Raw genomic sequence first — 13234 nt, forward strand, 5'->3', positions numbered from 1 at the left:
GCGATGAGTGGGAATCAGCCCTCAGTGAGCCAGATGTTTAACTATCAGAATTTACAAACAATCAGATAGGGAATTATTGGAGTTTTACTCTACTTTTTTTTTTCTTGTAACTATTTCTATCATCTGCTCATATGTAATGCACTTTGTTACCATTCTAAATTTTGGACCTGGATAAATGAGAAAACTGCTACCTAAGTTGTTTATAGCCATTAAACTATATAATGCAGAAAAATAAGTGATCATGCAATTTGGAGAAAGAAAATCATGGATATGGATTGGGCAGACAGTCCAAATTTTTTTTCTCCCCCTGAGTGGAAGTTTCAAATGCTAGGGGGCATAACTTTAAGGTTAGTGGGAGAAAATGTAAAGGAGATGCTGGAGCGGCAAGTCTTGTTTAGAAAAGGGAATAGAAAACATAGAAAAGTATGTTTCTGTAACACTCTGCCAGTGGTGGTAGTGGAAACAGATACGATAGTGGCATTTCAGAGGTTTTTAGATAAGCACATGGATAAGCTGGGAATGGAGGGCTATGTAGACAGAAATAATTTGTTTAATTTGGCATCATGTTCAACACAGACATCATGGGCTAAAGAGCCTGTCCCTGTGCTGAACTGTTATGTTTATGAAATGGAAAGTTGGAATATTTATTTTAAATTGAAAAGGCATGTAGAGGGACCTGGATGACCTCCTGCATAAATTGCTGAAAGATAACAAACTGGTGCAGCAAGCAATTAGAATGATATGGAGACACGGAACTGCTGATGCTGTCCGCCTTTATTTATCATCTGTCTGCCTTTTTCTCCCAAATTCACCCCTCCCCCACCTGGCTCCATCTTAATCATCACCTCAAGCTCTTGTTTCATCACTTCTCTCCTCTCCTCTATTTCTGGTTATCTCCACTCCCCATACTCAGTCCTGACACAGTGTTTTCACTCCAAATGTCAACTATTCCACCGCCCTCTCTGCACAGAGGCTGCTCGACCCACTGAGTTCCAGAGATACTGAGGCAGCATCGGAGGGAGCGGCATAAAGATAGAAAGATAGAGTATGAGCAGTGCCTGTGAGTGATTGTCAGGAATATTGTGCACAGGCCTGGCCTTCTCTGAAGTTGGGATACGCTGACGATGGAGGAAGTGTGTGATGGATCACCAGATTGACTGTGTGGCTTTGTTGCACGAGGAGAGATTTAGCAGACTGGATCTATACTCACTCGAGTTCAGAACATTGAGAGGTGATTTATTTGAAATGTACAAAATTCTTTCGAATCTTGGCAGGGTAGATACAGAGATTACGTTTGTTCTGGTTGAATTATCTGGTGCCAGGGAGCATGATCTCAGAATAATTGGTCAGGTAGTATCAAAGAAATGTCGTCGCTTCAATGGGCAGAGGACAGCAAATCGTTCAGTGCTCTACCCACGAGATCTGCGGAGACTCGGTCACATTCGTACATTTTTAGATAGAGCCAGATGAGCTATTTTGGCTTCATTTTCATGTGTTGTATCATGTGGACTCTTTTTTGGTTTCACAGCCATCAAAAATTGTCACCTCTAACAGTGTGGCACTCTCCAATTATTAATTAGTGTGGAACTGTATGCTCGAGTCTCTGGAATGGGATTTGAGAATACTCTACCCTGAAAAGACAAATGCAGTATTTGAATGGTAAGAATTAAAGTTAGCACTTTCCCATTTGGAAAAGCATAAGTGTGCTTTTACTTCCACCTGGTGGAATTCTACCAAACTGCAGCAAAATTCAGCAGTGGAGTTTGGGCCTTGCACAGCACCGCATATTGTGTAGGTTCCGTACAGTGCCAGCGACCCAGGTTCGATCCCGACTACGGGTGCTGTCTGTATGGCGTTTGTACGTACTCCCTGTAACCGTGTGGGTTTTCTCTGGGTGCTCTGGTTTCCTCCCACACTCCAAAGACGCGCAGGTTTGTAGGTTAATTGGCTTCGGTAAAAATGTAAATTGTTCCCAGTATGTAGAGTAATGCTAGTGTACGGAGTGATCTTTGGTCGGCGCGGGCTTGGTAGTCCAAAGGGCTGTTTACGTGCTGCAGCTCTCAAGTTAATTTACCTCATAATTATGGGAAAAGGCGGATTTTGTCGTTTTAAGTCTGCATGTTTCAGCCTCTACAGCAGATGGAGCTTCTGGTACTGTTGTTGGCTTTTTCTCTTTCCGACTGTGCTTAGCTGTGCACTTAGCCTTGCTAGAGGGGACTGGTTATTGATGATCTCCCACGGCCTGGGCAGGCCCCTCGTTTGTCAGTGCTGATTTCCAGGTTCTCTGTGCTCTGGCTTGATCAGCCTGCTCTGACTGGTTGTTGCAGCCCCTGAGCACCAAGCAGTGGCTGGAAGGCTGCACAACTACACAGCGGTGAGCCAGACTCCAGCTCACTGGAAACGCCGCGGACTAATGTGGCAGGAAAGGTCCTGGAATGCTGAGAATAATGCTCGTTATAATGCATATAGGAGGAATTCATTTCTTTGAATTTCATGTATTGTCTTTGGCAGGTCTCCTGTATCCTGAAAGGGATTCGAGAGAGACAGTGAACTACCATTCTCCAATAAACAATAGTTGTATCTGCATTGTAAGGCTATTCATCTGTGAGAGGCATCACAGTCAAGTCTGCTCTCATCCTGACCCAATAGACTTGCAATGTAGCAGTGGTCATTGGCTCGATTGTAATCATGTACTGTCTTTCCACTGGCTGGTTCATAACTGGCATTCTCCTCGTCCTTATGTCAATTCCAATTCACTAACTCGCTGACGGGTATGGAAGTATATTGATTATAAAATGAAAGATGAGCAGGGGAGGGAGTTTGTAAACACAACGTTCTTAAGGGAGCATGTGTGCATCCTTGTCCATAATTGGCTTTATTAGATCGCACAATAGCCAACATTGCTGCATTGAGATGGAATACGTCGTATTTGGAGGGGTCAGTGATGTCTTTATACTTGCCAATGTGGGTGTGTTGGAAGGAACTGCAGATGCTGATTTATATCAAATATAGCCACAGAATGCTTGATTAACTCAGCGGGTCAGGCAGCATCTCTGGAGAAAGGGAATAGGTAACGCTTCGGGTCGGAACCCTTCTTCAGACCATCAGAACAAGTTTTGGAAGCACCCTTGGGCTTAGACTGAAGAAGGGTTCCAACCCGAAAGGTCATCTATTCCTTAATTCCAGAGATGCTGCCTAACGCATTGAGTTGCTTCAGCAGTTTTGTGTTTATCTGCACACCTGAGGGGGTTAATTGACTTCAACATATGGTCTCCTGGGCACTTGCAAAGGACCATCCTATGTATGCGAGACAGAGTACTGAGGTTTTGGGGAAAGTGATTCTCGCATGCCTTAAGGGTTCCACACATGGTTGGCAATCTGAGTACTAATTCTTTATATAGGTTCTGCAGCTAATTGTAGTACCTGTTAAAAATGACCGGCTGTCGGTTTAGTGGTTGCAGTCTCTGATACTGTGTCTCTTGTAGAAGTTTCTGGAGAAGACCAGGTATTCTGCAGTATTTCTAGTCCCTCGAGTTCTCTTCACTTCCCATTAATTTAATTAATGTAAGTAAGAATAAGTCATGTCATAAGTGACAGAAGGACTGCACTGAAGTCAAGTGCTGTGGGTATGGAGCAGATGACCAGCCTTTTTTTGAATGTGCATGATATTCAATTGTTAATTTCTGTTTATTCATAGATGACCTATTCTGAAAATTAGCAATATCTGATCAAATTCGGCCCATCAAGTTTACTCTGCCATTCAATCATGGCTGATCTATCTCTCCCTCTTAACCCCATTCTCCTGCCTTCTCCCCATAACCCCTGATACCCATACTAATCAAGAATCTCTATCTCTGCCTTAAATATATCAATTGACTGCTTCCACAGCCTTCTGTGGCAAATAATTCCACAGATTCACCTAAAGAAATTTCTCTTCATCTCCTTCCTAAAGGAATGTCCTTTAATTCTGAGGCTATGACCTCTCGTCCTAGACTCTGCCCTATTGGAAATGTCCTCTCCGCATTTACTCTATCTAAGCACGTCACTATTCGGTAAGTTTCAATGAGGTCCCCCCTCATTCTTGGAAACTTCAATGAGTATAGGCCCAGTGCCATTAAACGTCAAAGTAAGAGTTTAATTGTTCTGCTTTTGGTACAAATGGCAATTAAACACTATGAACTCTTGATTTCATTGAACCACAGTAATTGTTGTTTGGCTGGCTGGGGGCTGACTACGTTACACACAGCAAGATCCCACGAAAATCAAAACAGAGTCAGGTTAACCTTTAACATATGATTGCTGGGTAGTAAATATAGGATTGTGCATAAGTAAAATTCCTCTGTTTCATTAAGTGTGATGGCATCTTGATGGGCGGAATGGTATGTCCACTTTTGCAGCCACGTTCTGTGTAGATTCACCATGCACGAGCATCCATTTGGTTTTGAAGAGGTGAGCAACGGGGATGGTTGCTTTTAGACTAACGATTCTTGCTCCATTTCATTCCCCTCATAGTTTTGATACACGAGAAGGTGGAGAATGACGGACTGAATAACAAAACACTGAAAATCACGGACTTTGGCCTGGCACGTGAGTGGCACAAGACCACCAAGATGAGTGCCGCGGGCACCTATGCCTGGATGGCACCAGAGGTCATCCGGTCTTCAATGTTCTCCAAAGGAAGTGATGTCTGGAGGTAAGAGGATGTCCATCACTGTTGTTTATCTACCCCTTGGCCAACAGATTCACTAACTTTGAGAAGGGGGAGGGTGTGGGAGTGTCTCTTTGTTTGCTCCAACGTTCATGAGTGGAATGACGCAAATGCATGAAATGGGTATGAATTTGTTAACTTCTACAGACAAAAGCAAATTGATATGAGGGCAGGAATGGGCCGATGTCAGGGTTTTTGTGGGTTATTTTAGAAGAGCTGAAACCATCAGAAATGTTCACAATTTCAATGTAATTATTCACTGAAATTCTACAGGTTTCCCACGTCATCTCTTGGTGTCTTTAGGTTTAATTTAATTTCAAGATTCAGCGCAGAAACAGGCCCATTGACCTTCAACTCTCTAAGGCAGAGACTTCCAGGTGATAACATCCCCTGGAAAAAGATGTACACATATCAGCCGCTTAATTTTGTAATTAGGCCTCTTCATTCAAGGCACTTCCACTTGTGAAAACATTCCAAACTCTATCCTTCTTTCTCCTGCACAGTTTTGGGTATTTCGATAAGATCGTCCCTCGTTCATCATCTCTTGGTGCTGGGAAATTCCGTTGGAATTTCATGCTCAAGAGGTAATAAGCAGATGAAAAGGATGAAAGTAGTAACTGGTCACCTGCTGGCACAGTCCTCACTCAGTCCCTGACCTGAGCCATCACTGCCACAAGGGTGATTGATGGCAAGGAAGCTTGACTTTTGCTTTTAAATGTGGTGGAAATTCAGTTCAATGATAACTGGTGCGAACCACTTGCTGAGTTTGTGGGTTGCTGACTGTGAGGGTGAAAGTTTACGCACTAACTCCGACCTGAGTCATGGAGACAGGTCCTTCGGCCCACCAAACCCTTGCTGTCCATGAAACACCCATTTTACACTCATCCCATTGGATTCAGACCTCATTCCCATTCATCTAACAGGTTCTAACACTTGCCTACAATGTGGGGAATGTGTACTTTCTAATTGATGTACCAACTCTATAACCCGTATGTCTTTGAGATGAGTAAAGAAACTGGAGCACCCAGAGGTTACAATGAGAATATGCAAACTTCACATAGACAGCATCCGAGGTCATAGATGAACGTGAGTTGCTTGAGCTGTGAAGCAGCAGGTCTACCACAGGGCCAACATTTTGTTCATTTTTTTGACTCGCTGATTCCATTTCTCAATATGGTGCCCAATAAGCTTTGGTGCATTTGTACCCTTTCCCATACCCAGCCCAGAGATAGTTGCAAAGAACAGCGGAATAAAGACGCAGTATAGCATGAAGACTCCATCTGTTGCGGAGCAGGTGGCACTTGTTAACACTGACTTGCATAAAGTACTATACTGGGTGGGCATTAGCCTGAGCTGAACCTGTATCATTCAGAATATATGCCGCACTTGTCTGCATCCCCAACATGTAGCTGAGCCCTACAGAGTTTGGGTAAAAGGCTTTAGTCTGGACTGCTGCAGAATGACAGATAACTCCGATATCTGCTGCAGAAAGAAGGAAATGCAGATGCTGGCTTAGATAAAAGGACATCAAGGAATAATTCAGTGGGTCAGGCAGCATCCCTGAACAACATGGTGAGGTAATGTTTTGGGTCAGGACCCTTCCTCAGACTGATCAGCTGCTCTTGAGGGGCAAGTGGATTTGAGTATGAGTAGCCACAAAATGCTGGAGTAACTCAGAGGGACAGGCAGCATCTCTGGAGAGAAGGAATGGGTGACGTTTCCGGTCGAGACCCATGTTCAGACTGATGTCAGGGGAGGGGGCGGGACAAAGATAGAAAGATGAATAGTGTCTGTGTGATTGTCAGGAATATTGTGTACAGGCCTGGCCTTCTCTGAAGTTGGGATACGCTGGCGATGGAGGGAGTGCGTGACAGTTCACCAGATTGACTCTGAGGGCTGTGGCTTTATTCCACGAGGAGAGATTTAGCAGACTGGATCTATACTCATTCGAGTTCAGAACATTGAGAGGTGATTTATTTGAAATGTACAAAATAAAGTCACAAAATTTTCCAGACTAAAGCCTTTTACCCAAAATAACTTACAAAAGGGTGGAATCCACCCAGTGCTTTGAACCACTAAGCATGCTGCACAGAAGAAAGGCAATAGTGTCATTAAAATCCCTTGGACCAACAAGTATCTGGCGTCACCAGTTGTCATCACATACACCTCCACATCCGCCTCTGCATCCCACCAGCTAGTTTCTTCTGTTTTGCTATGTGTCATGGCAATCCTTTCGAGCAAGTGCTTCAGTAAGGAATGTACATTGATAACATTAGATCAGGTCAGAAAATATTTTTGAGCTTTGGGTATTCTCGGAAGCTTATGTTGTTCTTGGAGATGACAAAGCATTGAGAAGGTATCTAAAATTTTGCTTCCTCTTTAACTTCTACTTATTCTCTCTCCTCCCTGTGCCTCTCCATCACTTCCCCTCCTCTTTAGTTGAATGGTTCTCTCATTTCCACTGGCCATCTTGCGCATTGCATCCAGCCACCATTTTACATGTATTATCTTCATTTTGGTTCTTCGCTTCATTTCAGATATCTTGCAAGTATACTGTGTATCTTCTAGACAACCATCATCACCTAAAGCATCTTTTTTCCCTTATGTTAAACCCGTCTGAAGAAGGGTCCTGGCTTGGCACGTGATGTGTGATCCTATCATTCAAAATGTTCCGTTCTAAATGGAAGAATCCATCAATCATTACATTTTATTTAAAAATAAAATGCAGTAAAAATCTTGGTCGCATATGCTTGAGAGAAAAGCCCAATTAAAGAAATTTTTGTATTGAAACTGCTTATTTCCCGCGTTGATCTATAAATCATATGTTTTTATTTTTAAAGTGGTGTTTGATTGCCTTTCTGACTTGAAGACCACAGCTCTTAATGTTGCAATATATTGTATAAGTGAAAACTTTTTTCATATAAAACCAATCGCCTTCTTGTTCTTAGCTATGGAGTGTTATTGTGGGAGCTGCTGACAGGAGAGGTTCCATTCAGAGGGATCGATGGGCTGGCTGTGGCTTATGGTGTGGCTATGAACAAATTGGCCCTTCCCATCCCCTCCACCTGTCCAGAGCTTTTCAGCAAACTCATGGAAGGTAAGGTGTTCACTTTCACCAGGACTGAAGCATTCTCTCATCTGTAAATGAAAAAAACCCATTAAAAACAAAATTAAGCTGTTTCAACATTCTGTGACTTTTTACAAAATTTATTGTCAAGGACCACACAATGCTTTTTTTACAAAATGTAACATCATCACTTTAGCTCGCTGTTCTTTATTTTTTCCTGCAGTTTAAAGGGCAACTTTGAGGGTTTTCCTTATTGCACAAAGGATCTAAATTACCGCCCCCTCTTCCCAGAGCACAGGTCTATTTGAGGGGACCAAGTGCTTATAAATCGAGCGTTTTATATTTAGACAGCACAGTGACAATCTTAAATCTTTGAGTAGGGTTGTAGCTAAACATTCAGCTTTTAAAGTGGCACAGAAATGATACAGCAGAGTGTCTCTGCATGTAGATTGTTCTTCCATTGTAACTTGGTGCTTGCCAAGAAGAATGTTAAAATGATGTGAGAAATTAATGCTCAGAACTGATTATCTCACTGATGATCACTAAAAGAGCCTTCATGCCCATTCATTCTTTGGTTTAAGGTGGTTCACATTATTAAAGTGCGATGCCCAGATACAGGCGTGATAATTGTTATGGATTGAAAAGAATTGGATTGGGATTTGCACGACAGGTGATGGAAGGGCGAGTGGAAATATCCCCATTCATGCTTTTCAACCAGAAATGTTATTCAACTACTACTAAACATCATGTTTTAATTAATCATTGTTCCACTCTCAAATAAGTAAATGCTGAAAATACCTTGAAGATTTCACCATGGTTCGAAAGCAAGCCCAGTTATTTATTTATTTTTCCTTTTTTGACTTTCTTAACCAAACTACTTCTGGACAAAGTGATGATGTGCAAATAAACCTGCAGCCTTTCATTTGGCATGGCCTCAAATCCTTGAGAGTGGAATATTAAAGCTTGGGGGATGTTCGTCACCTTTACTTGGGCTTTAGCATTTCCTTGCTGCCTCTCCACTTCATTCAGTTTGGCACTTGAGGGAACCATCTCTTAGGCACAGTTCCAAGGGCTTATGGGTGAGTAGGTAACCCATCAATATGCACACAAACATTCTGAAGAAAGGTTACGATCCGAAACGTCACCTATTCCTTTTCTCCAGGGCTGCTGCCTGACCTGCTGAGTTACTCCAGCATTTTGTGTCTCTCTTCGGTATAAAGCAGCATCTGCAGTTCCTTCCTACACAAACAATGAAATAATCAGTGTCATCTGTTTGGAGGGCAGGTTGAGGGATAAATGTTGGTCAGGACTCCTGGAGAACTCCCCAACCATTTTTGCTAATATTTCCCTGCGAGGACAGGCCAAGCCTCAGGATAGCAGCTCGACTGAAAGACAGTGTGGTGCTCCTCCTCTACTGCCTCGTGGTCCCTCCTCGTGTGTTGATGTTTCTCGAGCTGGAGATAAACCTGACCCATCATGGTGTGTTTACCACTGAGTTGGGGCAGCCACCATTCAGATACAGACCTCTTGCATGCACAAATGATTGCAACATCTATCAAATTTTCCTCGGAGTACAGACCAATGGTGCTTTTGTTGTGTAATAGTTAAGAGTGTCATGGAGTCCTAGAGAGATACAATGTAATTGGCCCTTCGACCCACCTAGACTGCACCAACCATCGATCATCCATCTGTACTCATCCTATATTAATCCCATTTTATCCTCCCCACATTGTCAACAACTCACATATTCTACCACTCATCTACACACGAGGGAAATGTTATAGTAGACAATTAACTTATCTACTTGTATGTCTTTGGGATGTGAGAGGAAACCAGAGCACTCGGAGGAAACCAACAGTCACAGGGAGATCACTCACACTCCAACCAAACAGGGGTTGAGATTGAACCCATGACTCTGAAGCTGTGAGGCAGCAGTTCTCCCAGCTGTGTCACTGCGTCTTTTATTTAACACTGTTGGATGTTTAGTTTATAATGCTGGGTGCAGCAAGAATCTGATGAAGGGGTTCAAGACTGCCTCTGGACAGTGATGATGTGCAAATAAACCTGCAGCCTTTCATTTGGCATGGCATCAAATCCCTGAGAATGTCACTGAACTATTAAAGCTTGGGGGATGCTGAAAACCTTTCATTGGGCCTTAGCATTGCCTTGCAGCTTCTCCACATCACTCACTTTGGCACTTGAATGCACCCTCTCTACAACACAGTTCCAAGGGCTCAGAAAGTTCTTTAGAGCTTCCGTCAAGGCACATTTTCTACGAGTACACTTGGACAGCAATCAATGACAAGTTATTTAACCCTGGGTAGCATTTGATTCCTTAATGGTGTAGATCATTCTAAACTCTTTGTCAATAGCTGTGGGTGCAAACCTGGATTGGGTTCTAAGATTAACAATTCAGAGGCAGGCTGTTCAATTCCAACAAGCCAGTGAGGGAATTTAAATTAGATTATTTAAAATAGATTTGGAGTAAAAAGTAGTAACCATGAAAGATTTAGATTAGTTTTATTGTCATGTACACGAGGGTGCAATGAAATTCCTTGTTGGCTTGAAGCTGAGAGTAAATAATAAATACCCCATAATTACTACAATAAATATAATGACAAATGCAAAACAGCAGAATGGTCCACACTTTGATATGCAATCTGAAGTGGTACAAATAAAAGTTAAGTGCAATTGCAGAATAAGCAATAAGGTTGCGTTAAGAGTATGTGACAGCACCTCCAGGAAGGGAGTGTGAGAGAGGTAATTCGTTTAGGAATCTCATAGTGAGAAGGTAAAAGATGTTCCTAAGTGTGGACATTTGGTCTTTGAAGCTCCTTTATCTAGTTCTCTCCTCTATTGTCTCTCCCAGAGATAGCAGAGTTAAAAGGGAATGGTTAGGGGCCAGGCATCCTTCATGGTACTTCCAACCTTCACACAGTGAAGATGGATTAGACGGAAGGAAGTGATGAGCCTTTGATGGTCTGGGCTGAGTCCACTACTCTCTGCAGGTTCAGGCAGTCAAGAGCAGAGCAATTGCCAAATTGTTTTGCTCTGCTTTTGATACTGATGCTAGGTCTGAGACCAATTAATCCTGGCAGATAGGATTGACCTGGGACCTTCTTGGCTGTATCCATGTTTCATAAGTTTGCCATAAGAAGCATCTGAGGATTCCACTGTACATCTGTTTTGTTATCTCTTACAGAAAAATAAATTGTACCACTCTTGACAAATGTACAAAACTGAATTAGAAAATAATCTAATGAAGATGTCGAGACCAAATTTTTAAAGCATATTTTGTGCCCCTTCTGCACATTATCTTTCAATAGCCATTTACAAATAATTGCAAGCTCTGAAATATGTTCTTATCTCTTTCAAATGTGCTGCCCTGCGGGTTGAGTTACTCTAAGCAAGTATCTCCCAATTTGAATCTGTTTACTGTGTTCATTAGCAGGGTAATGAGCTGTGTGTCAAGGCATGTCATTTTAACATGTGGATTAAATGCCTAAACCATTTCAAGAATGATAAGTAAATGTTCTCTTATTTTCATTATGGGACACAAGCGAAATGTCAGAGGTTGTGATTATTTTGGGACTTGGGGGGAAATGACAGGGTCCCTCATTATTACTACTTCAGGAAGTCTTTAGGTTAGCTTGCTTTTGAGATAGTGGGGAAACAGACAATTGGGCCAACCAGCAATTTCCCCGTACACTTTCACTAACCTACAATCTAGGGACAATTTACAATCTTTACCAAAGCCAATTAACCTACAAACCTGTATATCTGTGGAGTGTGGGAGGAACCCGGAGCACCTGGGGAAAATCCACGCGGTCACAAGGAGAATGTACAAACTACGTACAGACAGCGCCCGTAGTCAGGATCAAACCCAGGTTTCTGGCGCTGTAAGGCAACAGCTCTACCATTGTGCCACCCTTCCAGTCGAGTCCACAACAGAATCAGGAGAAATTATTATTTACTGTGGATGGCACAGTGGGGCAGCTGTTGGACCTGCTTTCTCAAGGCTCCAGTGATCCAGGATCAATTCTGACCTCTGGCTCTGGTTCTGTGGATAGCTCCCAAGGTGCTCTGGTTTCCTTCCACCTTCCAAAGATATGATAGTTGGTAGGTTAATTGTCTGCTGTAAATTGCCCCTAGTATGGTAGAATCTGAGGGAGTTGATGGGTAAGTGGGAAGCAAAGATAACCAGGAAAACTATTAGGGGGAATGAAACATTTTGGTGAGATGGTGTAATCTTGATGTCCTACTTTTATGTCTCAGAAAATATGAAAATACAAAATATTAAATAATTTGTGTTTAGTTTAATTCATTGTCATGTGTCCCCCAGTACAGTGAAAATTATTTTTGGTGTGTCTATCCAGTTAGCAGAATGATAATACATGATTACAATCGAGCCATTTCCAGTTTAGATACATCATATGGGAATAACGTTTAGTGCAAGGTAAAGCCAGCAAAGTCCGATCAAGGATAGTCTGAGGGTTACCAAAAAGATAGATCAAGGGTCTCCAAACTATGGCCCGTGGGCCACATCCAGCCCGCCACAACATTTTATCCGGCCCGCAGCAAGCTCTTAACACGTTCTGTGTGGCGGGCTATAAGCATGTTCGGTATTCCAACTGAGCATGCACAGGTCATAGGTCGCAAAGAATTGTCGCCAGCTGATCTGCTAGGTGTAAACAAACCTTCGTATCGTCCGTTTTTTCCAGTTTTTCCTCCGCATTGGTAAGAAAATACTGTTTTCAAAACTGTTAATTTGGTACGTATATGGTTAATTAGTAGCGAGTTCCCCTCAGCTCTCCCCGACTCTTTAACTTGTCCCAGAGCCCTGGATCCGCCACGGCGGCTGCGGGGACTGAAGGCAGAAGTTGCCGGCGAAGGTTCACCGGAGAGCCAATCGCCACTGAACCAGACAAGGCAAGAGATCACAGCGCCCCCTCGCAAACAACAAACTCAAGGAAACTTCCCTCCTCGCCACCGCCGCTCACGCCTTTCTGAACAACTACAACACTTGTGTTTGTTCATATTTCGTTGCGTTAAAGGGAGACGGGGCCGGGGAAGAGAGTGAAGGAGCGGCTCGGATCTCGCTGGCGCTGGGAGAGAGAGAAGGAGGGAGGGAGCAGCCCCCACAAGTGTATATATATATTCCAATATTTCAAGCTCTTTTTAAAAACTTAATATTATTTATTTGTTGCCATATAAAACTAATGTAAACTAACCTAATCTAACCTAACCTATTTTAACCTTTCCTAATCTAATCTAACCTGACCTTGTTTTGAATTTCTTCCATTTGTTTTACTGAAGTTCTTTTTTGAGTTCATTAAATTTATAAAACTGACATTTCTTTATTTTTTCCTCTGGTCTGCAAAATTGTGCCAAATATATAATGTGGCCCCCATGCTGAAAAGTTTGGAGGCCCCTGAGATAGATAGTAGTTCAGCACTGCT

The 13234-nt window shown here is 42.7% G+C and overlaps 1 protein-coding gene across 2 annotated transcripts in view; it reads left to right on the forward strand.

Moving 5' to 3' along the window:
- The window catches only part of map3k9 (mitogen-activated protein kinase kinase kinase 9), a 73156-nt gene that overhangs the window by 38483 nt on the left and 21439 nt on the right, over positions 1 to 13234 (forward strand). For both annotated transcript variants that reach the window (XR_013547766.1, XM_078407119.1), the window contains exons 3-4: positions 4513 to 4693; positions 7657 to 7805. Coding sequence is in view for 1 of the 2 variants with exons in the window: in XM_078407119.1 (XP_078263245.1) it covers positions 4513 to 4693; positions 7657 to 7805 (330 nt within the window). In the remaining variant the exon portion in view is untranslated. The remainder of the gene's footprint in view (positions 1 to 4512; positions 4694 to 7656; positions 7806 to 13234) is intronic.

Source organism: Rhinoraja longicauda, chromosome 10, assembly GCF_053455715.1.
Source record: "Rhinoraja longicauda isolate Sanriku21f chromosome 10, sRhiLon1.1, whole genome shotgun sequence".
Classification (NCBI taxonomy): domain Eukaryota; kingdom Metazoa; phylum Chordata; class Chondrichthyes; order Rajiformes; family Arhynchobatidae; genus Rhinoraja; species Rhinoraja longicauda.